At 44.7% G+C, this 12,649-nt stretch overlaps 1 protein-coding gene across 1 annotated transcript in view; it reads right to left on the bottom strand.

The window, feature by feature from the left end:
- Positions 1–12,563, bottom strand: part of TRPM7 (transient receptor potential cation channel subfamily M member 7) — a 69,402-nt gene extending 56,839 nt beyond the window's left edge. Inside the window, exon 1 of the mRNA XM_080394694.1 lies at positions 2,008–12,563. Within this exon, the coding sequence (XP_080250820.1) occupies positions 2,008–2,010 (3 nt within the window). The 5' untranslated portion in view covers positions 2,011–12,563. The remainder of the gene's footprint in view (positions 1–2,007) is intronic.
- Positions 12,564–12,649: the final 86 nt, after the last annotated feature.

Below are 12,649 nucleotides of genomic sequence, written 5' to 3'. Positions count from 1 at the left end.
CGGTGAAAAGCTTCCAGGAAAGAGAAGCACAGCAAGTGGTAAAGATAATGATGGGAAAAAGAGAGGAGTCTGGATGCTGCAGTCTATCGCCAGCAGAACAGAGAAAGCAGGGCTGATGCGATAAGACAAAAAGGTAAGTCAGCGAGACTAGAGTTAGGCAGAGCCTCAAGGGACAAGAAAAGAAACGAAAGTTTAAAACACAATGGAGTGCCTCTCTCTGAGATAATCCACGTGGGGAGGTAGACGATCTGATAGAGTATCTTTAAATACAAGTGAGATAGCTGTTAAATGCAAAGTGATGTTTCAAGGTGCCTTTGTTCGACAAGTGAAAATCACCCTTCCACTCCTGAGTTCAAACAAGCAGAAAAAAAATATCAAAGTGAAACATCAGGAAACCAAGGTACAAACAGTCCAACACCGGCCTAAACAGTTCCACATGCACAAAGGTTTTTTCACCTACTTTAAATAGCTAAGTCAAGAATGGCCTCATACCAGAAGGTATGAAGGATGATCTAGCAAACACTTATCTCACCCACACAGACACATTAAAAAAAAAAAAAAGACATAAAGACTTAACTCCCAGAATTGCCACACTGAAATACTCACTCTTGAGGATAATTCCTGATTTAAAGTTGGACACTGCCCAGCAATTATTCAAAACTGCTAAACAGTCATGCAGCAGCAGGGAAATTTTTAGCAAAATGAACCTGCGTTAAACATCCCACGTTCAACTTAGGCAAAACACCTGTTTAAACAGTGGTTTCAAAATATTCGATAAACACGGGGTAAGTATAAAACATTGCAAACACGCTACATCGCCAGCAAAACTGCTGAGCCGCAATCAGTTTACAAATCTATCATGGTTAAAACCAATCTGTGCATTTCTAGGCTATGTCAGCACCGACTGAACACTGGAGCTAAAACCCAAACCAGCTAAATACCAACCACACCCCAGAACTAAAAATAAAAACCACCTCAGGAGAGAAGTGCAAGTACCACCACACAGGTGGGAGATGCCAAGCGCGCTTTCCAGTGGGAAAAGCCAAAGGGAAGGCTCCTGCTGGAAGGGTGCTGGATTTGCAGGTTCTGGAAGAAGATGGCCCGCGTTTCTACACAGCTCACAGGTATCGTCAGAAACAGAAGGTTCACAGGTATGAACCCCTGTGGTTTTGAAGGATATACTGTGACATGGAACACCTTTATCTGACATGAAACAAAGCAGCTGGCTGGAAGTTCAAGCAGAGCGTGGAAATCCACAGATCCACGCTCCGCACTCTCAAAATTATCTGAAAGCGCTTGGCGGTTCGCTCCGAATTCTGTGAGCATCACCTAAGGAATAAACTCGCAGGGATAAAGAACCGACTCGCAGCCAAAGACAGAGCTGGGGTTAAAGCCGTGTTTTCCCGTAGGAACCCGCCCAGCTCTCTGCAAGGGCTCACACACTCCCCTAGACATGGCAACGCGTCGAAATGGTACAAACGACACGGGGAGACAGACGAGCCGGGAGGCACAGCCGCATCCCCGGGAACGGCGCCGTCGGCCGCACCACTCCGGTACCGGGCGACACCGCGCCGAGGAGGCCCACAGGAAGGCGGCGCCCCGGGCAGCGGGACCCCCGCCGGGGGGCGGAGGGCAGCAGGGCGGCGCGGCCGGGCCGCCGGCACCAAACGGCGGCTCCGCAGATGCCGGGCGGCGGCGGCCGCCTCGCCCCCGCGGCTCGGGGCAGCCCGGGCAGCTGCGGGCCGGGGGTGACGCCGGGCCGGGCCGGGCCCCAGGCGGCCGAGCCCGCGCCTCCCCTTCCGGCGCGGAGGTGTCAGCCCGGCGGGTCCCTCCTTCCCGCCGCCGCGGCACCCCGGACGGGGCGGGCAGGGCGGCAGCCGCCGCGGCGGAGGCGGGCCCGGGGGCCAGAGGGGTCGAAGAGGATCCGCAGCCGCCGGCACCCGGAGCGGCCGGCCGGGACCCGTCCGAGCGGCGGCCGGCGCCCCCCTCCCCCCCCGCCGCCCTCACCATTCTCCTCAGGGCCGGGCTGGGTCTCGGCGCCGACTCTGGCTCGCCTCGCGCCGGGCAGCTCCCGCTCGTGGTTCGGCGTCGGCGGTGGCGGGGCCTGTCTCCATCTATCGGGGCTGGGCTCGGCGGCGGCGGGCGGGCTGGGCACGGGCCGGGCGGGGACGGCGCTCCGGGGCCGCAGGGGAGAGCGGGGCGAGGCGGACGGCGCTGGTTCGACTCCGCACCAGGACCCGGCGCTGACGGCGGCCTCGGCCCGGCGGCTCTTTCTCATAATTGTGCGACTCGGCCGGCGGAGCCGCGGCGCTGCCGCGTCAGCGCGCACCGCCCCCGGGAGGAGGGGGACGCCGCGGCCCCCCGGGGCGGGGGCGGGCCGGCCGGCGGGGGCAGCCGCTCCGCACGGCGGGGCGGGGGGAGAGCGCCACGACACCCCGGGAAGGCGTGAGCGGCTGCCGTGTGCCGGCGGCGGGGGGGCGGCCGTGCGGGGCTGGAGCGCGGCTGAGGGGAAACGCGCGGGGAGAGGGAGGCCCCGCACCGCCCCGCCGGCCGGCCCCCCGCCCCCGCACGGCCCCGCGCTACTCACTGCTTACACCACGTAGCAGGGAGCAGCGTGAGTGAGGAGCTGTTGGCGCTTCTCCGCGGTGAAGTGCCGCCATGAGCACCACCGTGTCAGCTCGGCCTGGGCTAAACCGGAGGAAAGTTCGATTTGGAGGGAGAGAGGAGGATGCGCCTCGCCCACTGCAGCGGCCCCGCTCCCAGCTGAGGTCAGGCGCTGCCCTGGGCAGGAGCCTGGTCTGCTGTCCGTATGCCATCAGCAAACTGTGGGAATCAGTATCACCAACAAAAAGCCTCCCACAATAACTCCCAGTGTGTGTTTCATTATATAGCTTTTCAACAAACTGTGTGCCTGAATAAACAGCATTTGTAAAGGAAGACAAATAGACTAATTAACTTTGGCTTAATTATTTGCCTTCCCTAAATATATATAAAAAAATACATTTTTAGATGACTTTTATAGGAAGTATGTCTAACACTATGACGTTAATTTTTAAGACATATGCAGTCAGCTCAGTGTTGCTTTAGCACTGAAAACATGGATCAAAAGCGAGTTAAATCTGACTTAAAGGTCCTGGTACCATTTCTACAATACTATAGCCATAGAAGAGCGGTACTTTTGTATAAACTCAATCAGAACATTCAAATTAATTTAAAAAACTTTGGGTTTCATTATCAGGCCTTATCCTTTGTGCTGTACCAGGTATTATCCATCTTCCCCTGCTGCAAAAGGCCAGCATTAACTGCACGTAGCATTGGGCGAAGCTGGCGGACACACAAGTGTGCACTCACACCTGAACCATGGTTTGTGCATCGCAGGGTAACAGCTCTGTGCACCCAGCCGAAAACTGGTGAGCCTCAGCACGACAGAAACTGCCTCTGAGGAGTCTGAGGCTCAGCACGCTACCAAATTTACTAGAGCCACTGCAATGATTAGAAAGGGGTGATCAAAAATCAAGTCAAGCATTCAAAAAAAAGCAGAATTGGCAGCCCCTAGTTTAGACTGAACCGTAGGTAACAGGAAGCAAAAGGTCCTCGTGTTAACAGCCATTTAGCAGGGCAAGTCCAGCAGTAAATTGGCTACAAACAAAAGGCACAAATTTGGAAAAATCCAGGCAACTGGGCATTCAGCTTCCACGTTAGGGTGTTGCCGCAGGGAGCTCAGCTGCAGAGGAGCTCCTGATGTTTCTTTTTAGTCAGCTTCAGAATTTGTGCTCTCTTACATAGGTATGGAAATTAGGCCTCTAGGACTCTTTAATTTCCACTGAACAGGAAAATTAGGTGTTTCCAGGGAAAACTTAAATTAGTTCTGAGTGCAAGATCTCGCAAATAACACACTGGATTCACTCTTACTGCAGGAGAAACCCCAAGCCTGCTGCCCTGCAGCTACTTGTTCCTGCCTGGATTCCCATGTGCTAGTGCTAGCTCTTGGCTTACAGAGCAGGACCAGAAGGAGCAGTGGAAGCCTGCTGGAGATGGTTCAAGAACTTTCCAAAGGAAAGCAGAGAAAGTGGGGGATTTCTGAGTTCTTTGGCTAACACAATAAAGCATTTCTGACAAACTACCACATTCCTGCTTCCTCCCTTCCTTTTTTCCCCATTCTAAATGATTAATCTAAACCTCCTCACGTCACACATGAAGTTAATGAGCAAGTTCTTCTACGATTAGCTCCTTCACCTCATCTCACAGCAGTATTTGGGCTATACTGACTTGATTCCCGTACCCTCTAAGTTTAATGTTTGTAAATGCAAGAGCTAGAAGCAGCAAGGAATTCGGAAAAAGTAGCTGGAGGCCAGCCCGGGCATGAGACTTCCCTGGTACAAGCCATTGTTTTAGGAAAGCATGCTTGAGGTGAGGAATTTTCCATGCCTTTTTTCCTGTTGATCCTGCAAAACTGTAAAGCGACTGACATCAAATTGTATGAAAAGTTAAGCTGTTTGTGATAAGCATAGATGGAGAGACAGCACATTATTTCACTGGAACAGCTTGTGAAGAAAATGAAGGAAAAATGAGTCATCAACATCCTCTCTGCCTCACTGTCTGGGGGAGCGTCAGCCTTCAGTGTTGCGAAGGAGGGGCAGGACATAGCACCACAGGGAACAGTGACGGCACAAGGCACGGGGAAGTCACCTTATATCCTTCGATTACGTTGATCAGCCATACAGAACATGATGTGATTTGACCCTAAGCTAGCGGTGTCAGTCATCCAAAAAGATTGACTTATTCTACATTCAGATGTTAAATCTTATGTTTTGATTACTGTACCTCAGCCTTAGAGGGTGAAGCTGTAGGATAAATATTTGCTACTTGTCACCCCAAGCGTTATCTCCCAACCACAGCAATTGTCAACTCAGAATTCCTCTGATATCTCCTTCCAAATCAACAACTGTCAGCTGTGAATTAGGAAGAAATAATGAAGCATTATTTTATACCTTATTGCATTTAAGGACCTTTAACCTCAGGCAAGCTTCTGTTATCTAAAATGGAATATAACTGGTTTAAACAAAACTCCTTTTGCTATGTGGTTCCCATATCTCATTTTTGTATCTTCAACTAAACAATCAGTCTGTCACTGGCACTTTATGTTAAGCTTGTTATGAAATCATCGTTTAAAATTCGCGATGGCAACCTTAATAGGTTTTACATCGCATTAAACCAGCCGTAACTTGATCTCACTGCATTAAGTGCTAAAGAATTGCAAGAAACCTCTCCAAAGCAGCCCTTATCTTGATACTGCAATAGCCAGTAGCCAGGATGAAGCTGGCTGACGGCTTGCTCACCCTCACATAGATGAAACACTGACTCGTGCAGAGAAAGAAAAAATTAAAATACAGTATTCCTCTTTCTGAGAGATGAGATGAGCTACTGTTAAACAGAAGTCATCTGGTTTTGACTTTGTTGGACTCTGTACACCAGAGATACACTGTTATTCTGCTGCTGTTCTTTTAAAGTTGTTCAAAATACATGCTGGAGTTCATGTAGTTAAATCAGATGCAAATGCCAACTGATAAGGAGATCTAGTTAATATCCGACTCAAGGTCAAACAGATTCTGTGTAGAAACCATTTTTGTCCCTTACAAAAGTCACTTGTGGCAGAAAAGAGGTATTACTGATTCACTTTTCTTACTCTTCTAAAAAGGGTGAACTCTCCCAAATATTTTTTTCAGCCACAGGTTTGTCCATTTATTGTATATCTAGGTACATCTGCTGTCTAGCTAAAGTGGCAACTCACCAGTTTACATTCTGTTACTCCTGACACTGAAGATACTTATTTTTCAACAAACACTAAGATTTAAAGCTTGTCAAGTGAGGCAAAAAAAGCGTAAAGTGACACAGGTTAATGGGATCTGCAGGTCCCCTCATAATTTGTGAAGGGTTTTCCTAGTGCTGGAGTCGCCAAGGCTTTGTGAAAATATTTTGCCCACTACCTCTCAGATAATACACCAAATAACCTTACAAACGTGCAACTTTTCAGCAATTCAAAACACGCTGTTTCAAAATGGGATGAAGTAGAAAGAGCTTATTGCTGTTAATCACAACACTTGGGAAATATAACCTAAAAGGAGGAGTGTCTCCATTGAAGCCAGGGAAAATAAAACTCAAGAAACGCATAACTTCAGAGTTTCTAAACTGTTTAGAATTTCTGGTTAATTTGTTGGTATGTATTACACTGCAGAGTTACACATCATCTTCTGAAGAAGTCCCAAAGGTTTAGTAATCTTTTTGCATTATAGCAAGGTTCTTCAAAACCAAGAAGTAGTTAGTCTGAGCAACACGTTAGCTTTAACAGCTGAGATGTATTCCTTCAAAGGAAGCAAGTGCCTTAGCTGTACATTCAAGAAATAAGTCATAACATGTAGGGTAAATTCAAGGTATATCAAGAAAAACAAAAAAGTCAATTTCACATATTTAACAGCCAAATCAGATTACCCCTGTAATGGATTTAGGCTCCAATCTCACAAGCAATATATGTATTTAGATTGAAGTAACAGAACTGCTCACGTATTAAAATTGGCAAAATAGCATTGACATCTTACTATACAAAGTAATTCTGAAAAGCGAACACAAGAGATAGCTTGCCTTTAGAGAAAGGAAAGCTGATTTGGTGTCACCCAAAGGCCACCAGTGCAGTTCTGCCCAGCTCCCCTCTAACCATGAGGCCCACCACAGCAGCAGTGTTTTCACTCCATTTAGGCGTTAAATTCGGGCTAGAGCATCCTACAAAGTCAGCTATTTACCCTGCAATGCAAATGCAGGGAAAGCTATGCGAGGCATATCTTTTCAGTCCTTCCCCCTTCTTCTGGGACTGGCAAATTACCTCCAGCACTAGGAAAGGGCTGTAGAGTAGCTTTCTGATGGCAGTGCAAAGGACCAGGTGAGTAATAAACCAAGCTCAGAATGCAAAACCAGTAACTCAAGACTGCGGTACGGCTTGTCACATCCAAATTAGGCAAATGAGAACATGGTATCTTTCGTTTTAAAACGTGCATTAAAGATAGCCCATGTTAATAGGAAGGGATATCGAAGTTAAGGAACTAATGGAGCGCACACAGTAGTTCTGAATGCACGATTTTGCCTTCAACATGCTCCATAAATGCACAAAAAAAGATACATTACCCAACCCATCATCTAAAGTATAATGTAAGCCTATCCTGTACTTAGGAATATGATACATTACTTACTGCTCAGAAAATTGTTTGAGAGCTTAACCAACACAGGCCCAAGTCTTGCACAAAACTGCCAAGGGTGTGCCTCCACTCTCTACTCCTATTTACATATGTAAAATCAATAGCTGCCTGAACTGCACGAGGACATTTACACCACAAGGGCATTTACACCACAATGGTGGCCCTTTGCAAGATTTTATTAGTGTCTGCCTTTAAAAAAAAAAACCAAAAACAAAAACAAAAACCCACCTACTTTATGTCAGTTTTGTTCCTTCTGAACTTTCTCCCCCCATAACTTCTACGAGATTTTTTTAAAGCTTCCCTGTCAAAATTGTTCTTTGGCCTCACAAATCCTTGGTTTAAGTTTTTGCTTGTTAGCAGCCCAGCTGGCGCATGGTGGACAGGCAGCAAGGTGGCTTCTGTGCAGAGGAGATGCTCCATGTCTGTCTAGAGACATCTCCAAACAGACACGCAGCATCTCCTTCCATGACTGCACTGCCCAAACCAGCGGGGGAAACAGCAGCAGCCAGAGGTGCCACTTCTCTGTGTGGCCAGGCAGCAGCAGCAGGCAACGCCAGCCCAGTGCGACAGTCTTGAACAAACTGCTTTACAAGAACAGAGCAGCAGGTCAAACCAACTTCTTCCTGAATTTTAGAAATCAGAGACAAGTTCACAGGAGCCCCGTTTCTTGGTTGGTTTTTTGGGGGGGTTGTTTGTTGTTTTTTTTCTAAATGCAGGGATAAGTTCCTCATAATCAAAATGTAAAATGTTAGGCAAGCCTATACAAAACTGGTGTTAATTATCCAACTTTGAATTCTTATTTGACAGCGACTCTGACAAGTGTCACTTTGTCCTGCAGAGGTTTGCTGTTCCACTTCCTAGAGGTAAAGGTACAGATGGGCATGCATTTGCTCTTTTTTCCATTATGACTATAATGTAAATTTACTTTTAGTATTTATTTCTGAAATCAGCTACCAGATGAATACTCACCTACCAGCGAAATACCTGTTAGCTAATTTTCTGCAGTTAGTTGCCTTAAATCCACAAGGATGGATCGATTTCCCAGCATAGTCTCCCTTAACTTTCAAAAGAAACATTAATTAAGAGGACCTCACTTTTCTTGTAGCTTTGATAGGGACACATCACAACAGAGCTTGAAACTGAACCGAGTTATTGTTAACTTTTAAACTTACTGATCCCTGTTGTATTTTCTTGTATCCCCAAGGCATGTACAATACATTAGTTGATATATACTGGTAGCCTTTCTGCAAAGCACAGGGAAAGCCAGCACGAGAGCATTTCAGCCTCTGATAAAACTGTAAAAAACTTACTTTACTTTTTTTTGGTTTTCAAATCTAAGCCAGGCTGTTGCACCGACATTCACGCAACCCCAGAAATTCAGTGGGACCTTAACACTGAATAAGGATTTTCAGAAGATAAGCTGTTGTCTCCATACAGGAACAGAAGAACATATTATTGTCCAAGATAAAGTAACGTGCAAAGATGCTTCAAAACATGCTGGTATTGCTGCAAAGAGAAGGAAAGAAAGAAGGCAAGTACGTGCACCGGCAAGGAAAGGGAACAGGAAACCAGACAGCAGAATACCTGTGAACACACTCCTAAGAAAAAGCTGAAAGTGAGCTCTTTGATCTAACACTTTCTTAGTTAAAAGGTCTTTGAGCTGCATGCAAAAAAAACCCAAAACTATTCTCAGCCATTTGATGCCCTCTGTGTTCAGGGAAACAGGATCTTGCACATTCTTTATAAAGAAGGGGGATTCCAGAGATACCTGAGCCTCCATCATCAGCCTCTCTCAAGAATACAAAACCTTGAACTTTGATCACTCACTTCTGACAAAAGGGATAACAATCTGAGTCGCTGTCCTCCTCCTTCCCTGAAAAATTAGAAGGATAAATCATTCATCTGATAAAACGTGCTATATAGGCTACTCAAAATTAAAACAGTACTTTAGCTTCTGAAAGCATAACAAAGCCAAAGACAACTTTTATATATGCTTAAATCTAACAGTTTTAGTAGAAGTAAGTTATTCCAAGTGAAAATCAAACCCACATTGTGGTGATAAAATTTGGATTTTTCTATAGAGAAAAAAATTGCAATTATTCAAGCTGGAAAACAAGCAGAAAAATGCCTTAATAATCAGAGCAGTAGAGTTGGAATGCTCCTCTATGGATTGCATAGTCCAACCCCCCTGCTCAGAGCAGGCTGCCAGGCCTGTGTCCACTTGAGTACCTCCAAGGATGGAGACCCCGCCACCTCTCCCGGGCAGCCTCCTCCAGTGTTTGACCACACTCACAGTGAAAAGCTTTTTCTTGTGTCTAAATGGAATGGTATTGTAAAGATTGGGCCAATCTAACCAGGCAAGCACTTGGTAACTAGTAATGGTAACCATCTTCCTTAGAAGAAAATGCCCCTCTCCTTGCAGTTTTAAAGCCTCTTGAGATTTGCAGTTTTGCTCCGCATCGAACGTCCCAGCCTTAACAACGGAATGCATGGGGAACAGACAGTGAAAAACAAGTTTGCTGATTGCAGCTGTGCCCAGTCTTCCTGTTTTTTAAAATAAGTAAATTCAAAGAGCATTTACTCAATTACTGTGACTCAGTGCTACTGAAACCTCCAGTGTTTGAGCAGCAGAGGCTCCAAATATTTAAAAAAAACATGTTAAATACAAACATACTATCACATGGTTCTAGGGGGGTCTCAAGGATCACATTAGCAAGTGTATTCAGGTTCAGTGCTATTTCTTTTTCCTCTGCCAACATTTCCAACCCAGCCTGGGTTTCAAGACTGAAGCTTGCCTTTTTCTTGCCCTTCACATCTAAAGCTAAGTACATCCAGTTGAACAGTGCTTCTACAGCACTATTTCCGAGGCCGAATGCAAGTAAACTTCTTCCCATCAAGAAGCTTGCATGTGTTAAATTCCTAACTGGCTGTTTGTCAGGTACACTTTCACAGAGCCCCACGACTAACAGCTGAGCAACAAGCATTTGCTGAGTTAAACCAGTAAAATTGATGCAGCTCAATTCACACACCTCAGTTCACCCCCTACCCCTGAATAAAGGAAAAGGGGCAGGAGGCAGGGGGGCAAAAAAGCACAGTCCATCAAAACCACCACATTGGTATTTACAAACAGAATCATAACTTTGATACATCAGGCAGGATGGATAAAAACCACAGCTACGTATGTATGGGGGCGTATCATGAATTTTTAACTTACTTGGTATTATGAAGCATTAACTGTTTAGCCCTGAACATTCACAGTAGGAAAAAGATGAGTGAGAACAAAGCAATTACTCGATTATTTTTTTTCCCAAGTAACATTTATTAATAACATTTGTAAAGTGATAACTTAAAAGTCCTAAGGAAGGGGGCTGTTGTCAGTAAACATACAATGAAAAGGTAGTAAGATTTTTATATTAAAGTATGACTAGAAAGGCTTTTAACAGTGTTTAGCCCAACCAAATTTAGCATTAAAAACATTCAAAATTGCTAAAAGTGTTGCCATCAGTTCTATTGAACTTACGAAAACCTCATTTCAGTAGTCAATATTAACCTATTATTTATATAAAATTTTAAACTCCATTCTTAATTTTTGTAAACAAAGCACCTACGCATTTGAAAGAAAAAAGTTAGTTTACATCCCGTTAAACTGCAGCACATATGCGTGAAACCTCAGGCATGATCAGGCATGGAGCATAATTAGGCACAGAACAAGACAGAGTTTCCACAGCCAGCTGCTAAAGACACTTACATTGCCAAAGGTCTTCTCTATTTATACTAATTCCATTATCATTTATAGCTGAAAATTCAATAAATCCTCCAGGCAGAAGATTCCAAAGAGAAAGAGGAGTCATAATTACATAGATCTGTGAAGCTTCCAAGGGCTTTGAGTAGTGTGTGACTTTGAATGAGGTATGACTTCTTTATCTCTTTCAGGAATTTTCAGAAACTTCTTCGGAACCATTTAACTTTGGCAGATACTGGGCTTGTCAAAGAGCATGACAACACATCAGAAGACAAGTTTTCAGCCTGCTATTGGAAAACTGAGGTATGCTGTAATTTATTATTAAGTGCAAGTCAAAAACTGAAGATGGTGCACAAGATCATTGTATTCTGAGGCTGTTCAAGCTTAGGTCAAGAAAGTCAAGAGGGGCAACTATTAACATATGAAACCCATTTGTAATTTATATTTTCTTAGGAAAGTTGTAAGCAAGGTGGTTATCTTACCCGTATCAACTGGCACCACAGTTAATCTGTGTGAACAGCAACAAGTGATACACAGGCTGTAAGTTGGTCTGCTCCCGACTCTTGCGAACAAAGGTTTATACATAACTGTTACCAAGTTAAGCAGTGAATTTGCAGTTAAGTCTTTGTTAACTGGCAATACAGATTTACAGTTGTCTTCATTAGCATACTTCCAAAGTAAATCTAGCTAAACTAGATTTAACCTGGGTAAATTTTCCTGAGCCAGCATGCCCCAAACTAACTATAAATGTCTAGAGGTGACCTTCAGATAAATACTGAGGCAATTCCATGAGGCACTGCTGGAAAGCTTGTATTATTCGGGGTTTTTTTTCAGGGTTCTTGGACTTGTACAGAATACAGGAATGACATTTATTTAAAGAATAGGAAAAATGTTTTAATGACTACCTGACATTAGCACTAAGTGAACTCAGTGGTCTGCTGTTGTTGCCTTTTCCAATTTTCTTTGGTGTAAAGTGTTAGCATTACAGGTACACAAATTTTCTATGCCTAATCCCCCTCAAGTTGCAGTTTCCTGAAAAAAGAAGTATCAAATGAACTCAAACTCTTCTAAATGCAAACTAATGATTTAAACTATTCCTTCTTTTCCAAGTCTTTAAAAGCTAAAACAAATTAAGATTAAACAAGTTAAAACACATGCATTGGCCTTAACTAACACAGGCACTACTAGCACTATTCAAACCTGTTGTTTTGTCTATCAATTGCAAAGAATTTTCAAAAATAGTTTAAAAAAGTATTGTGTAGATGCAAAAGCTAAAAAAAAAAATAATAATCTGTAAATCTGTCCTGTCTTCCTCCCTTTGAACTGCTCCACAGCCAGACAAAGGCCACAAATACAGACCTAGTCTCAACGAGCAGGAGAAGAACCAGGCCAGATTTAACATCTCACCCCACCCCCCCAAACAGCACTTCTTGAGCAACAACTCTTTTGCCTTTTGCACCATCTTGTTTGTCAACTATTCCAGCAGCTGCACCTAAGTTTCCAGGACCACTGTGTAAGTACCTCCCCAACTTTTTTTTTTTTTTTAATGGTTGGTGATGTATATAATCCAAAGACTTGCATCAAAGTTTAACAGTCTCCATAAGATTTAAGCCAGTGACCGGGGGGGGGGGGGGGGGCAAGGGGCAGCAGGGGGAAAAGC

Source organism: Falco punctatus (assembly GCF_963210335.1).
Source record: "Falco punctatus genome assembly, chromosome: 7".
In the NCBI taxonomy this organism is placed as follows: domain Eukaryota; kingdom Metazoa; phylum Chordata; class Aves; order Falconiformes; family Falconidae; genus Falco; species Falco punctatus.
The sequence above is the reverse complement of the archived record's forward strand: the minus strand, read 5'-3'. Positions and strand labels throughout refer to the sequence as shown.